A 14,565-nucleotide genomic window follows, 5' to 3' on the forward strand; every position below is an offset into this window, starting at 1 on the left:
AACAGCTATTTAAGCTTGTAGAAAATGTGCACATGACCTATGCTGCCATGTTGGACATGATTTGTACCACTACATGGCAGCAAAGAGCACCTTACCATTTACTACAACCTCATTTATTTAAAAAAGATAATCACACTAGTTGGTCTGAATAGATAAACAGAGAAAAATGTAAATCAAGTACCAGGGTTATGTTTTACAGGTGTTTAGAAGTGAGAAAATGTGCAAAATTCAGCAGAGCAGACCCTGTTTTCTGAGATTGCTTGGTTCTTTATGTACATGCTGCATAATTTTAGCCCTGATTTTCACTCTCCAACAGAAATCGACAACAAATGTCTGAAATCAGAGGCAAAACAGTGCTTGTTCATGAGAGTGACTGATTATAGAGGTTTGTGGCCTGCTATGCTGCAGTTCTTCTACGAGTCAGAGGTGGCAGCAGTCATCTACTATGCCAGTGCACTCAATCCTGCTCCTGTGTGTCCAGCACACCTGCCTGTAATTGACAGGTTCAGGTTTAGGTGAATTAGAGCTGGATTAGGTGAATTAGAGCTGCAACTAAACTTTTCAGGATGGCAGATTTCCAGGACAGGATTGAGCAGATCTGGGCTACAGCTGCTACTGGTAAGCAAATATTTCCAGATGGTCTTTGTCAGTCATTCTCTTCTTCTAAAACCTCCCTCATAGAAATAACACTGAGAACAGTACATTCAAAATGAATCATTTACTTTACAAACAAAGTAAGTCTTGAATGAGGCTGTGCTAAAACATGTTGGGATTGTTTGGGTGGATGAATTCTGCCACACGCGGCACTGCCTTGTATTTGTTGTGGCTGCCAATGACCAAAGCTTTCTGCAAGCCAGAACACTGGTGTGAACTCAGATCTGGGCAGTTGTGATGAATCCTGATCCATGATTCACCTGCCAATTGAATCAATCGGGTATCAACACAGATTTGTCTTAATAAACACAATACAGAGATATAGACTATGTACAAAATACAGTGCGCAAGCCGCAAGTATACTGTGCACAGCATGCAAATGTTATATAAAATGTTTTTCACATTTGCGAAAAAGTTTGTGCAACCATAGCACACCATCGTGAGTGATGTTTCCCACATTGCAATTTGTCCTTCTATTTCCAGTGTGATAAATGAACCAGATGCAATATTAAAATAAACCTTGACTCATCATCATTTGATAGGATTGCCAAAAGTCTTATGCAAAATTGGATTATAAATTAATAAGTAAATAGTTATTTTAAATTACAGTTAAAAATAACAGCATTACTGAGATTGCTGAAGTAAATATGCAATGTGGTGAGGTCATGTGACATTTTTAAATGTTTATTGTTGCATATTGAATACTTTTTCACATACCATTTTTCAAAAGTAGTATGCAATTTGGTAATAAGTTATCCGTAAATAAATCTAACATAACAGATACATAAATCTAATTGTCAAATCTAACATAACAGTATATATATATATATATATATATATATACACACACACACACATATATAAACAAAAACTTTTATATTGGATGCAATTAATCGTGATTAATCAATTTGACATCACCAAATAATTGAGATAGAGACTAACCTTTCTGTACACGCTGTCCCATCTTTACCAAGATCTCTGCTCCCACGCTATGATCAATTTTCTCTCCCGATTTAGTGCGTCCCGCCCCTAACTTGTGCAGCACTTCAGCCAGGGCCAAACCGTCAATGTCCAAAACAGCTCCTGTCAATCAAACGGTTCACACATACACACACAATGGCTGCTGCTGAGATAATGGACGTGATGATTGCACGTAGATGAATAACAGTGAATATTAATAGCGAGCTCTGTGCGATCTGTTCATAATCATGCCTGTGCTGTTAGTGTTATGTAAAATAATTAACATATTTGATTCTCAAACTAGAACATGGAATATAATTACCATCATCTTGCACCTTAAGCTCTGTCTGATGTGCTGCACGCCTCATGTGCTGAAAGTAATCAGTCTCGTCTGAGCACAGGGAACGTGCAACATCTGCAGACACACCCTGAGCCTCCAGCATCGCCTGGAACTTTTGCAGGGCTTCTCCGTTCTTCAGCTTTTGAGCTATTTCCTTTTTCCCACTCTCTAGAGTACAGGAGTGTCGACACATAGACAATAGATGTCCACCTAAATACAATGGACACTTTTATGCTTCCTTATCACAGACATTTTTAGCCTTTTTGTCTTGAAGAACATCACAATGGGACATTTGGTTCTATGTCATGTCATCAGGGCATTCCGAAACAAGGATTACAATGGTTACAATGTTGCAATTTCTTCTTGGTTCGTTTAGCTTTCACAAGGCAACATTTCTAAATGGATCGAAATTAGTTAATAGAGTTAATAGAAGCAAGTGTGAGTAAAATCTCCTCTCATTGGTCAGTGTGCAACTGTTTATGTTCCAGGATTCGGCTCATAGCGGTTGGATAGACAACAGCTCAGCGGAGGGATTGTGGCCTTCTTTGTAGTTGTCATTATATTATATAATACATTATATTATATTTTTAGAATCAAGGCTTTGTCTTTATTTTTATGTGTTTTGACAGTTGTTCTGAAATATGTTTATTCGACCAAATTTCAATAAGGCATTTCACTTCGTCTTCGTCCAGGTTAACCCACGATTAATTTTGAGAGGCATTAGCAAATCAAACATTGCTGCTTTGCATGCAACATGCGTAATATATTGTGATACAGCCTAGTTCGGGGGTAGGCAAGTTCGGTCCTAGAGAGCCGCTGTCCTGCAGAGTTTAGCTCCAACCCTGAAAAAAACCTTCAGCTGCCTATAGCCTTAGTAATCCTGAAGAGCTTGATTAGCTTGTTCAGGTGTGTTTGATTAAGGTTGGAGCTAAACTCAGCAGGACAGCGGCTCTCTAGGACCGAACTTGCCTACCCCTGGCCTAGTTAGTTGGTCCGTTGGGTCGGATTGCTTTCTCATCACAAGTGAACCACTCCAGAGTTTGTTTGCAGTCGGGCTGAATCAACCTCGTTCAGGTGATCTCGGACCAATTATTTTCCAAGCACAATTGCCATGTTCACATATGCCAAAATAATCCAGACTAAGGGAGAAAATGCACCAGATTCTGAAACAAATGCTCCAAACGAGCCAGGTGTGAAAACGCCCTTAGGGTGTGTTCACACTTGGCAGGTTTGGTTCGATTAAGGGTGGTTTCACACTTGGTTCGATTGCCTGGTCCGAACCTGAGTTCGATTGCACCCCCTCCCCCTGCCCCAAGTGGACTGTGTTCAGATTATAAAATTTGGTTCCAAACCATGTGCGTTTGAACCGTTGGTTTTGTTTCCAAAGCTTGTACATAACGGCTTGTCAGGAACATGAGTGAAACACAGACACAAACACACATTTTTATCAAATCATATGTCATTAAGAGCGGTTCACTTCCACAGTTTAGTAGGATTGCAATCATATCAGCAGTGAACTGTTTTTTAGGGTCTTTTAACTAGTTGCTTATTAGCATGCATATTATTAGAATATTGGCTATTTATTAGTACTTATTAAGCACATATTAATGCCTTATTCTGCATGACCTTATTCTACATTCTTAATCCTACCCAATACCTAAACTTAACTACCTTACCAACTATTAATAAGCAGTAATTAGGAGTTTATTGAGGGGGAAATGTAATAGTTTATATGTGTTTTCATTTTTTTCCCCTTTAGGTTTAGTCTTAAAAAGCACAGTATAAACGGACTAAAAGTATTCTTTTCTTTTTTTGGTTCGGACCAAAATAACCACAAGAACCGAACTGCAAGTGTGAACACCCTTACAGTGGGATGTTTAAAAATGGGTCCTTCTTACCTAAAATTGTAACCAGTTCTGTGAGATCATCTGGTCCTCGTCCTTTAAGACACTCAAGAGCTTCACACACCTCAACCGCATTTCCTACACTCTGGCCAATAGGAGCGTCCATTCGGCTAAGCACCGCCCCTGTCTTCACACCCAGCCTGTTGCCTGCTTTGACCTATCAACACATGGACACCAGGATTGTGCGACATTCAGAGTTAAATCGAGAATGCCTTTTCAAATCCTGAATTGGTTTGAATTTGAGTTGAGTTTGCAAACAAGATGCAAAAATGCACTTTGAATTGGAATGTAAGGAAGTAGAAATATAATAGCTTTGTTTGAAAGTTTGCCTAAAGAGTAAAAGCTCTCTTACCAGTGACTGAGCAAGATTGCGAGCACTGTCCAGATCTTTATACAGAGCAGCCCTGCCAAACTTCACATCTAACACAAGAGCACTCAGACCCTCAGCTCCTTTCTTAGAAATGATGGAGCCTGTGCAGAAAATGGACAAAATAATCAGGCAAAGTAGGGTTAATACTGTGATGAGAAGTTTTCCAGGATGATCTTACTAATGATAAGAGGAAGACTATCAACAGTCGATGTGGCGTCTCTGATGGTGTAGAGAACACGATCTGCTGGCACCAGACTCTCTGTTTGTCCCACAATGCAACAGCCCACATCCTGTAGGATCTGCTTCACCTAAGAATATAATAATTTAATAAAAATTCTGCATACTGTGCATATGTTTCATCCTAGACTTATGCAGCTCCACCCCTTTTCAGCGCTGCGCTCGTTGTGTTCTGGTTTGTATTTCCACAGCGTGAAGGTAAGATCTTACGAATTTATGAATGAACTGCTCATTTTAAACTCTTCCTGGTCTACTGACATTAGTTATGACATCCGTTTCAAACATTACAATGCTTATGATAACTTACGTTAACTCTACAATAATTAAATCCACTTCACCAACCAATTACTCTTCGACAGCGATGCCATAGAAATACAGATCTACCGCAAAACCGGAAGTTCAAACACGATATTCTAAAAATGACTGCGTGCTTGTTTCTCGTAAGGTTTATACAACAGAAATACTGAAGTTAGAGTACCGTTGTAGTAAACTTCTATTGAGTTCTGACTCCTAACTTTGGTCAGTAAGAGGTGTGTTTGCTTGTGAAATATCGTGTATGCTAAATCTTTGGTTTTGTGTAAGACAGCATGCTGTGATGAATCAGTTCATGGGCTACATTCATTTACATTTCATTATATAAGGATTAGAGTCACTGGTAAAAATTGATTTGATGATGCTCATATTCAATATCAACATTAATTAAACATGTTTGAACAGAGCATGGCAGACATGGTTATCAGGAATTTAGCTTGGGTGGATAATGTCAGTATGCATTAGTCACTTCCTCTAAATCATTTAAATACGTGTTCTCCTGAACTGATGATTCTAGTAGTTGGCATCTTTTCTTCTTTTCTTCCCTATTATGACATATGTCTGAGTGAAACAGCTTCTCAAACAAGAAAAAAAAATATTTTATCAATAGGAAATTGATTTGATGGTTGTGGTTTGCTATTGGTCGATCTCATGTGAGTGACCTCACGCCGGTAAACACATCATCACAGAAGACATGTCGCTGCGAGGTGTAAGGAACTGAACCAAATGTTCATGAGAGGTTTAAGAAAGATAGAAATTTCCCATTAATGATTCATGTAGCTCTTAAAATTGTTGCAAATAGTTTTGTTGTTTTTTGTTTGGTGGTTAAAACTGTTACATAATGGGATCGTCGGCATCCTTCCATCTTCAGGAGATGATGGTGTAGCTTCCAGTTTGGTGATTTACTATCTGCACCTTCGCAAGTGGCTATAAAGCCCGTGCAGGTGAACGACGATGCCTGCTGAGGCTGCAGTTGCCTTTTCTTCCTCTTGGCTCTGTTTGTGGCAAGGTTTTTATCCCTGGTTTCCTCAGCTTTCTGTACACCCTGTCTGACAACAAAACGCCAGGCAGAGCGGTCTTCTGCACAACTCTCCCATGTGCCAATGTTGATGTCGGACAGCTTCATGTCTTTCTTGCAGATATCTTTGTAGTGCAGTCGTGGACGTCCAGTAGGTCGTGAGCCCTCTGCCAACTCGCCATACAGTAGGTCCTTGGGAATGCGGCCAGGGCCCATTCTCCTGACATGGCCGAGCCAACGAAGGCGCTTCTTGCCAAGTATGTGAGGTTGGTGTTGTTCCAGACTCTCTGGTTCAGGCTGGCCGTGACCTCTGCTGCCTTGGCGATCCTGCCGTTTATCTCTGCGTCGATGGAAAGAGAGCTGGAGATGGTAGACCCGAGGTAGGTGAAGTTCTCAACAACTTCAATAGCGATGGTTGGAGGGGAGTCTGTTTCCTGGGCCATGATGTTGGTTTTCTTCAGTCCAAACTCCTTGCAGGCGTAGGAGAGGTGGCTGACAAGCTGCTGCAGGCCATCTTCGGTGTGGGACGTCAAGGCTGCATCGTCGGCAAAGAGCAGCTCATGGCTGAGTACCTTTGTGACCTTAGTCTTGGCACGGAGATGAGCAATGTTGAATAGCTTGCCGTCAGCCCCGGTGTGGATGTAGACTCCCTCGTTGCAGTCCTTAAAGGTGTACCGGAGGAGCATGGAGAAGAAGATGCCGAGGAGCGTCGGCACGAGGATACAACCTTGTTTGAACTCGGATGTTGTGCCATTGCAACAAACCATGCTGTGCATGTTATCGTGAAACGAGGGGACGACAGCCAGCAGTTGTGGGGGGCAGCCGGTCTTCTGCAGAAGCCTGTATAAACCAATCTGCTAACCAGATCGAACGCCTTCGTAAGGTCAATGAAGGCAACATAGAGTGGCATCTGCTGCTCTCGACACTTCTCCTGCAGCTGGCGTAGTGAGAAGATCATATCTACAGTTGACTGGCCGGCTCTGAAGCCACACTGGGACTCTGGGTAGATGCGGGAGGCTAGGATCTGCAGGTGCACCAGGGTGACACGGGCGAATGCCTTGCCAATGATGTTGAGGAGGGAGATGCCCCGGTAGTTGTTGCAATCGCTGTGATCTCCTTTGTTCTTGTACACAGTGATGATATTAGCATCATGCATATCCTGGGGGATGTAGCCCTGATCCCAGTATAGGCAGAGGAGTTTGTGATAAGCGTATCTTAAAGGGATAGTTCACCCAAAAAAGAAAATTATCCCATGATTTACTCACCCTCAAGCCATTGTGGTAGATTTTCCCCTACACACCTGACTTAGGTTACCTGGGTCATCTCCTGTCAACGCCCCGAAACATCTACAGTCGACGCTTCATTAACAAATTACACTCTAGCGCTTTTCCAATCGATGTCGACTTTGTCAGTCAACGTCTTGACCCTTTTTGACACTAAACCTGGGAGAGAGATTTAAAGTGTCTGCTGTAGTCTGCAGCATTGCACAATAACCACAGAGACTCCGGTTGTGGTCCTTGAATGCTTTAGTCACGGCCGAGAGAGTTCTCAACAATCCCAGAGAATCTCTCCAGCAAAAAGAATACAGAAGGTTTTTATAGGATTTCAGGTACATCACACAGTCAATATAACATGATCTATTACTCACTGTCATCAGTTTCAATATGATTGGTTGGTTCAGTTACGAGAAAAGCAACTTACTTCCTATGCCAGTTGTTACTGGCAGAGTAAATTTAGATTAGAACAACTGAATCACAGAATCATCAGAAATCACAAGCTTAATATTTCACAGATAACTCATTTTTTATAGACTTTTATATCTTAATGCTAAAAATGTATAAAATTTGTGTTGTAAAATTTTCCAATTTTACAACACACAGTCTTAGTGACTGTAGTATATTTGAATGACATCAAGAGGCTGTCGTAATCTGAGAACTTTACTGAATTGACGCAACACAGAACAGAACATACATCTTCAGCCAGCACTTAAACAGTCTAAAAAAACACCAACTTCCCCCCCTGGGGAAAACTAGGAACGCCCATCCCAGTCTTCCGCCCTCTTAAAGCAACCTCACTATTCCCATATTTTTAGCCAATACACTACAGTGACTATTTCTCTCTCAAAGTTAACTTGTTAGGCCTGTAAGGAAAAGAAATGTTAGTTGCTAATTAATTATGATTATTTTTAAAAATTCCATCACACCATCCTAGGTGTATATGACTATATTATTTCAGACGAACACAAATGAAGATATATTTAAAAATATCCTGTCTCTTCCAAGCTTTATAATGGTAGTGAATGGGGGTCGAGATTTTGAAGCCCAAAAAAAATGCATCCGTTCATCACAAAAACAATCCATACGGCTCCAGGGGGTTAATAAAGGTCTTCTGAAGTGAAGCAATGGGCTTTTGTAAGAAAAATATCCATATTTAAAACTTTATTAACTATAATAACTGGCTTCCGGCAAACAGACTTTTAAATATATCTCCGATTGTGTTCGTCTGAAAAAATATGGTAAAATCCCACACTTAGGATGGCTTGAGGGTGAGGAAAATCATGGGATATCCCTTCAACTTGTATGTATTATTACTATTTTTAGAAGAGATTTTAACCCATAACCTAATCAAAATTACTGTTTCATTAAGGCCAAGCTTAAAGGATTAATCCACTTTTAAATACACTTTTCCGGATAAATTTACTCACCCCCATGTCATCCAAGTTATTCATTCAAGTTACGGAAAAAAACGAAACTGGCGCCGCGTTCGTTCCGTAAGTAGAATAGGGAAAGCGTAGAACATTCAGCGTAAGCGTTATGAAGAATGCGGAAGCGGAAAGTACGTTCAATGTGATATTTTGTTTATAAAGCATAAATGGTTGTATTTATTTCGAAAATGACCGATCGATTCGCTAGATAAGACCCTTATTACTCATCTGGTATCGTTTAAAGCCCTTGAAGCTGCACTGAAACTGTAATTTTGACCTTCAATCTGTTGGTAGCCATTGAAATCCACTGTAAGGAGAATAATCCTGGAATGTTTTCCTCAAAAACCTTCATTTCTTTTCGACTGACGAAAGAAAGACATGAACATCTTGGATGACATGGGGGTGAGTAAATTTATCAGGAAAAGTGTATTTAAAAGTGGACTAATCCTTTAACTGTTATCTACAACTTCTCAGTAACTTTAAAAAATCCTTTTTATTGTCCTTATTAGCTGTCATTCTTTTTATATTGAAGTCTGCATGGAGTACAAGATTTTAAAAACCCTTGACTTACCTTTCAAATTGTTTTTTAATAACCTGTATCATACAGTGACGCACAACAAAAGGATCCTGTTCAGCATGTTGCAACATGGATTAAAATTAAGAGGCTGTAGATGGTCTCTGAAATGTGCTTCAGTTTACAATGACTTCACAAACATAGATTGTAAATGGCAGTCATATTTAACAATATTTATTTATAGGTATTTTTTAAACCTCTTAATATTTTAATAATAGAACCTGAGGATTGCATTTAATACAGTTAACAGGCCAAAACTGACAATAGTTAAAAACCAGCAGACCACCAGTTCAGGTATAAACAAATCCCACATTACCTGTTGAACTGACTGGTTGACATTAAACCCAGGGATTGACTCCAGCTTGTCCAGGGTGCCACCTGTATGTGCCAGTCCTCTCCCACTTATCATGGGCACCTAGAAAAAAACCCATACATGTCTAAAGTACCTTAGTTGCATTCATTTTTATAATAAATTCAGGGTGGCTGTGGCAGAACTGGGCAGAAAATGCGCCCTAGAAATAGTGCAGAATCTTCAATATTTAGATTTCAAAAATACCATAGTTTAAAATAAAAAAATAATAATAATTTGCCGACAGCTGTTTCACTGCATTGGAATTTAAGATGGCATGGCTTTTGTTTTGTTTTTAATTTTACACCTTTATTCATAACATTTTTACATGTTGTCAAATGTGGTTTGTGACTTCGAGAAATTATTTCACATGTCTATATGCTGGTTGAGGAGCAGCATGTCTCAGAACTCATCTGACACCCAAATATCACTGAAAAACTGAAGATAGAGGTCTTACAAAGCATTCATCTGCATTAACCTGAGCGCCAAACTACATTTTGAGTATCATAAGCAGTGCTGGGTAAGGCTACTCTAAAAAAAGTAATTAATTACTAGCTACTAATCACATCAACAGTGTAATTACTAATTACTCTCTCTAAAAAGTATTGGATTACTTATTACTAATTAATTTCTAAATCCCATATCAACCTCGACCAGTTGAACAGGGATACACAGCAAAATCTCCAGAGTTAAATCAACTCTGCTCAGAGTACATATGGTCCCTCTCTAAATAGTGTTAAAATAACACTAAAGCAGAGTTAAAGTTAATGAGATAATTAAACAATTAATTAAGTAATGATTGTGCATTAGTGATGAACACCTGCTGTTAACAAGCAGAATCACTGAAGAAATAAGAAACACAAGAACTACAACTGACTTCAGTCACAGCCTTAATAATTGCTTAATTATGTCATTAACTTTAACTCTGCTTCAGTTTTACTTTAACACTATTTAGAGAGGGACCATATGTACTCTGAGCAGAGTTGATTTAACTCTGGTAATTTTACTGTGTACACATAAAACTCTCTTTTAATTCTTTCAAATAAACAATATACAGTTGCATAAATTTTTCTTGAACCTACCAAAGTGTGTAAAGGGAGGTTACATTAATTAAAACATACGTTAACATTAAATTTTGATGTTAAATCCACTATTGTTTTATATAGAATTGTTCACTCTTTACAGTATTTAATGCAATTAGATCAGAAGTAACTGTAATTAAATTTAATGTAATTAAACAGAAAAATTTAAAGGGTTAGTTCACCCAAAAAAATTAAAATTCCTCTGATCTTTTCTCTTGTGTAATGTCTCTCAGCCATCTCTATTTTTGTCCCTCTTGCTCTCTCTCTCTCTGCCCACATCGGCAGCGGAGAGAGAGCGTTTTTAACATTTATTTAATCAAGAGTTATGAGTGTTCTCATATAACTCTGTCCTTATTCATTTGTATGTTCATCAGTAGGCTAAGTGTTGTTTGGGGTAAAATATGATCCCATTTCCCATACCTTACAGCCACATGCAGCCAGAGCAGGAGCGAGTGGAAGGCTGATTTTGTCTCCAACCCCTCCGGTTGAGTGTTTGTCTACCACAAGCCATTCCTCCGGCCATTCTAACGTATCCCCAGAGTTCATCATCTCTCTCGTCAATGCCAGAGTCTCTTCATCAGTCATGTTCTTCTGCCATATGGCCATTAGCATAGCGCCTGTGCCGTTGGAACACAATTGTTTTTGTAAAATTGCACCCAAAAGTTTTCTTTGCTTGTGTCTCAACAGTACACTGAATTTGTGATCATGGTCTCACCTATTTGAGTGTCCTGGATGGCTCCTGATATGACTCCTTGCACAAAGGTGCGTATCTCTGCCGGGCTGAGTTGGCCATCATCTCGTTTCAGCTTTATAAGCTCAGGGAAACTAAGTGTGTTGTCATTAGATGACATCTTTACATCAGATTATATGTCTTCTCCAGTCAGTTTCTTTTTGTCAGGCATAAAAGAGGAAATTTGTTCAGACATTTCGTCAAGCAGTGGCGTAACGTTTTAAAAAGTGTGGTTGGAGGGGGAGGGGGGTGTATTGTAATTGTATTATTACAATAATAAATGCACAAAATGTATTGACATAGACCTCATGTTTAATATGATAGTTTCATCCATAAATCTACTATACTACTATATTGTTAGTCTCAAGAGTATTTACATTAGTCAATAAATACATGGATCTGCACTTAATATTAGATTGCCCTGATGGACTGGCGGTAGAATTTTTGTTCAGCGTGCCAGAGGTTCTGGGTTCTAATCCGCCCCCTTGTTTTTTTTCTAATTAAAACCAAATTTGTTCATCGGTGATTGTATATCAAGAGCAGGGACACGTTTATGTGCATTTTGTTTTGTGATTTCACCGGAACGAAGGGGGCAATTGTAACAAATTTTGGTCATGTTGTCATTACTCAAAAACCTTTTGAAATATTTGGATACAATTTTTATGTCAGCAACTTGTATCTGTGTTCTAACACTCACCAAATGTTTTTACAAGCAATGTTAGTCACAATGTTGATTGAAACATTAGAAGTCAAATGTTACATCTGCCCCCACATGCGAGGGCAAAACCTTTCACATTATTACATTATTATTACGACTTTAGAAAAAAACAATCAGTCTATTATTTTCCATATTGAGTTTCCATGTTACTATTACAAGCCAAAAATATTAGTAAATATGTTAATAAGTATGTTGATCTAATGGCAGTATTTACAGTTAAGACAACATTACTAACATATTTACAGTTAAGACAACATAAAGATTGAAGATTTTGAAAGCATGAAAAATTTGCTCTTGGTGGGATTTGAACCCTGGTCCCCAGATTGAGAGGCAAAATATTTAACCACTGGACTATACTAATACAATCCAACATTTAGAGTATACATAGATATTTCAACTGAACACAAAACTCTTTTCTTAAATTATTGGAAAAAATAATCTATTTTGATGTCCTTACTAAGCTGGACACTATTTTGATGGAACGCAGTGTTACAACTGCCCCCAACTGTGCCATCCTGTGACAAGCTACCCTGCTAGCTAGAAACAACAAAGCTAATGTTTGACAAAGATGTCAGAATGGTCATCAAAACAAGACAGATTTAAATTCACAGACATTAATGGTTAAGACAGTATGAGGAAAATACTGTAGATGAAACAAATTACTTTTATACCTCAAAAATGAGTCTTTGCAGAAAAAACTTTACCATGTATGGCTCAGCAGCTTGTCCTTTGGCATGCAGAGAGGGATCTCCACCAAACACTTGCAAAATGAGTTTCATGGTTCTGTCTCGTTTCTGATTGGTGGACTTTGAAATGTTGCAATTGCCCCCGGTCTCGCCTACACTAGTATATAGGCTATATTTAATAATTAAGTTTACGTTTAATAATAGTATAGTTAATATATATGTAGTTTAAAAATAGCCTATATGATATTATTGAACCTTTCACTAAATTTGATAAATGTATAAATCACACACTAAACTGCAGACATCTATTAAACTTTAAATGATTTTAACTTTTTTAACATTCATATCATTTAGCCTACGCAAAAACACAATTTAAACAAAACATTTCAGATTTTTTTTTCCTGAAATGAGATCACATGAAAAAATTCTATAGTATTTACTATAGCAAAATATAGTAAATTGTAGTATACTTGCAGTATTTACAACACTTTGTTAATGAATGCTACAGCATACTGTAGTATTAACTATAGTGAACTGATCAACTGTTATAAATACTGTAGTATACTTTAGTTTTTACTACAGTAAACTATAGTGTATTCATTGTAGTATAATATACCCCTGTAGTTGTAGAAAACTTAATACAGTATTGGATAAAGTAATTTGTTTATATTACTTTAGTTATATTACCACAACAACTATAGAATTACCACAATAAATTAATTCAAGTACTTTACTATAGTATGGTTCAAAAACACTATAATATTTACTATAAATTGCTATATTATTTTTTCATATGATTTTCCAAGGTGTTTTGAGATTTTTTATTTATTTATTTTTTTTTTTTCAATAATAAAACAATAGATATATTCACACCTGTATTTATAGAAATTAATATACTGTAAGTGATATTAGAGGAGTTGTAACCTCAGCCATCAAGGTTCACTGCAGTGGTAAGAAATAAATGATCTACAAAACACTGCAAACAGAACATTGTAGGCCTAAATAATAAAAAACGCTTTTGTAAATTCAATACTGAAAGTGAAAGTGATGGGGGAGAAAACACATCAAAACTTCCCCTTAAGCAGCTTTTGCGATTTTCTGATTTCTGAAACAACAAATCGTTTTATTCTAATGTTCAGGGTTTTTGTTGTTTTTTAAAAAATTGTTTATTCAGACATCAAATAAAGGTGTAACAAAAAAAATTCATAAGTCTACTTAATATTGAAGCTCAACATCTGGTTGCACAAATAAACATGAACAAATAAAAGCAAACACTTACCTTCTCTTACTCCGAATAAATAGCAGTGGAATCACTGCACTCTGTCAGAGCATGTGTCAGTGACACATTAACCAGCCTGTTTTGATTCTCAGTCTGTGTCATGAACGCGCATGTACTGTCAATAGAAAATTATTGGCTTCCATCTGTGTGCACCTGAGGCAAATGTGAAATTAAAACATTGCCTGCCAGTGAATTTCAGTTGTCCTTTTGTTTAATAATTATACAGTAGCTATCTTGGTAATGCACTTCATAAAAGCTTTCATGAATGAGAATATCCGCTGTTATATAAATTTAAACAGTTTGTTGGTATGAGCAATGTGTCTATAATGCTACATAACCAACTTTAGTATACTTAAATTTATCTTAAATCTTTCATTTATATTTTAATGTATGAGTTACTGGTCTGCATTTTATGGAGCAGGGCTAGTTGTCACATGGAAAAGTTGTCACAAGAGCAATATGTAAGTAACCAAAGGTTTTGAGTCAAAAGTCCAACTGCATAAATGCTTGTTTTAAGTAGCGCAACATACGGTGGTCTCGAATGGTTCAAAACTGCTAAATTAGGACTCTTTTTGTTAAGTCTGTACTCCAACATAAATTTGAGTATCATAATAGTAAATATGATGGATCATATGTGGTTTTTTTTTT

At 37.7% G+C, this 14,565-nt stretch overlaps 1 protein-coding gene across 3 annotated transcripts; it reads right to left on the reverse strand.

The window, feature by feature from the left end:
* Positions 1-246: 246 nt before the first annotated feature.
* LOC125244855 (thymidine phosphorylase) lies at positions 247-14,030 on the reverse strand. 3 transcript variants are annotated; one of them, XM_048155213.1, is made up of 10 exons: positions 13,918-14,030; positions 11,220-11,391; positions 10,925-11,121; positions 9,390-9,488; positions 4,407-4,536; positions 4,211-4,329; positions 3,853-4,015; positions 1,937-2,164; positions 1,597-1,737; positions 247-914 (listed from the first exon to the last, which is right to left on the reverse strand). In XM_048155213.1, the coding sequence occupies exons 2-10, from the start codon at positions 11,353-11,355 to the stop codon at positions 757-759; spliced, it is 1,371 nt and encodes a 456-aa protein (XP_048011170.1). In that variant the 5' UTR covers positions 11,356-11,391; positions 13,918-14,030; the 3' UTR covers positions 247-756. The 3 variants fall into 3 exon arrangements, with proteins under 3 accessions (XP_048011170.1, XP_048011168.1, XP_048011169.1); XM_048155211.1 differs by lacking the exon at positions 13,918-14,030 and adding an exon at positions 12,657-12,806; XM_048155212.1 differs by lacking the exon at positions 13,918-14,030 and adding an exon at positions 12,624-12,746.
* Positions 14,031-14,565: the final 535 nt, after the last annotated feature.

Source organism: Megalobrama amblycephala, linkage group LG14, assembly GCF_018812025.1.
Source record: "Megalobrama amblycephala isolate DHTTF-2021 linkage group LG14, ASM1881202v1, whole genome shotgun sequence".
NCBI classification, from domain to species: Eukaryota; Metazoa; Chordata; class Actinopteri; order Cypriniformes; family Xenocyprididae; genus Megalobrama; species Megalobrama amblycephala.

Coding starts and splice junctions, on each gene's coding strand:
- LOC125244855 (XM_048155213.1), bottom strand. CDS start 11,355: ATGTCATCTAATGACAACACACTTAGTTTCCCTGAGCTTATAAAGCTG. Junction 9,489..10,924: donor TGGCTGCATGTGGCTGTAAG/GTATGGGAAATG, acceptor GTTTTTTTCTAG/GTGCCCATGATAAGTGGGAG. Junction 4,016..4,210: donor GCAATCTTGCTCAGTCACTG/GTAAGAGAGCTT, acceptor ATGTGTTGATAG/GTCAAAGCAGGCAACAGGCT.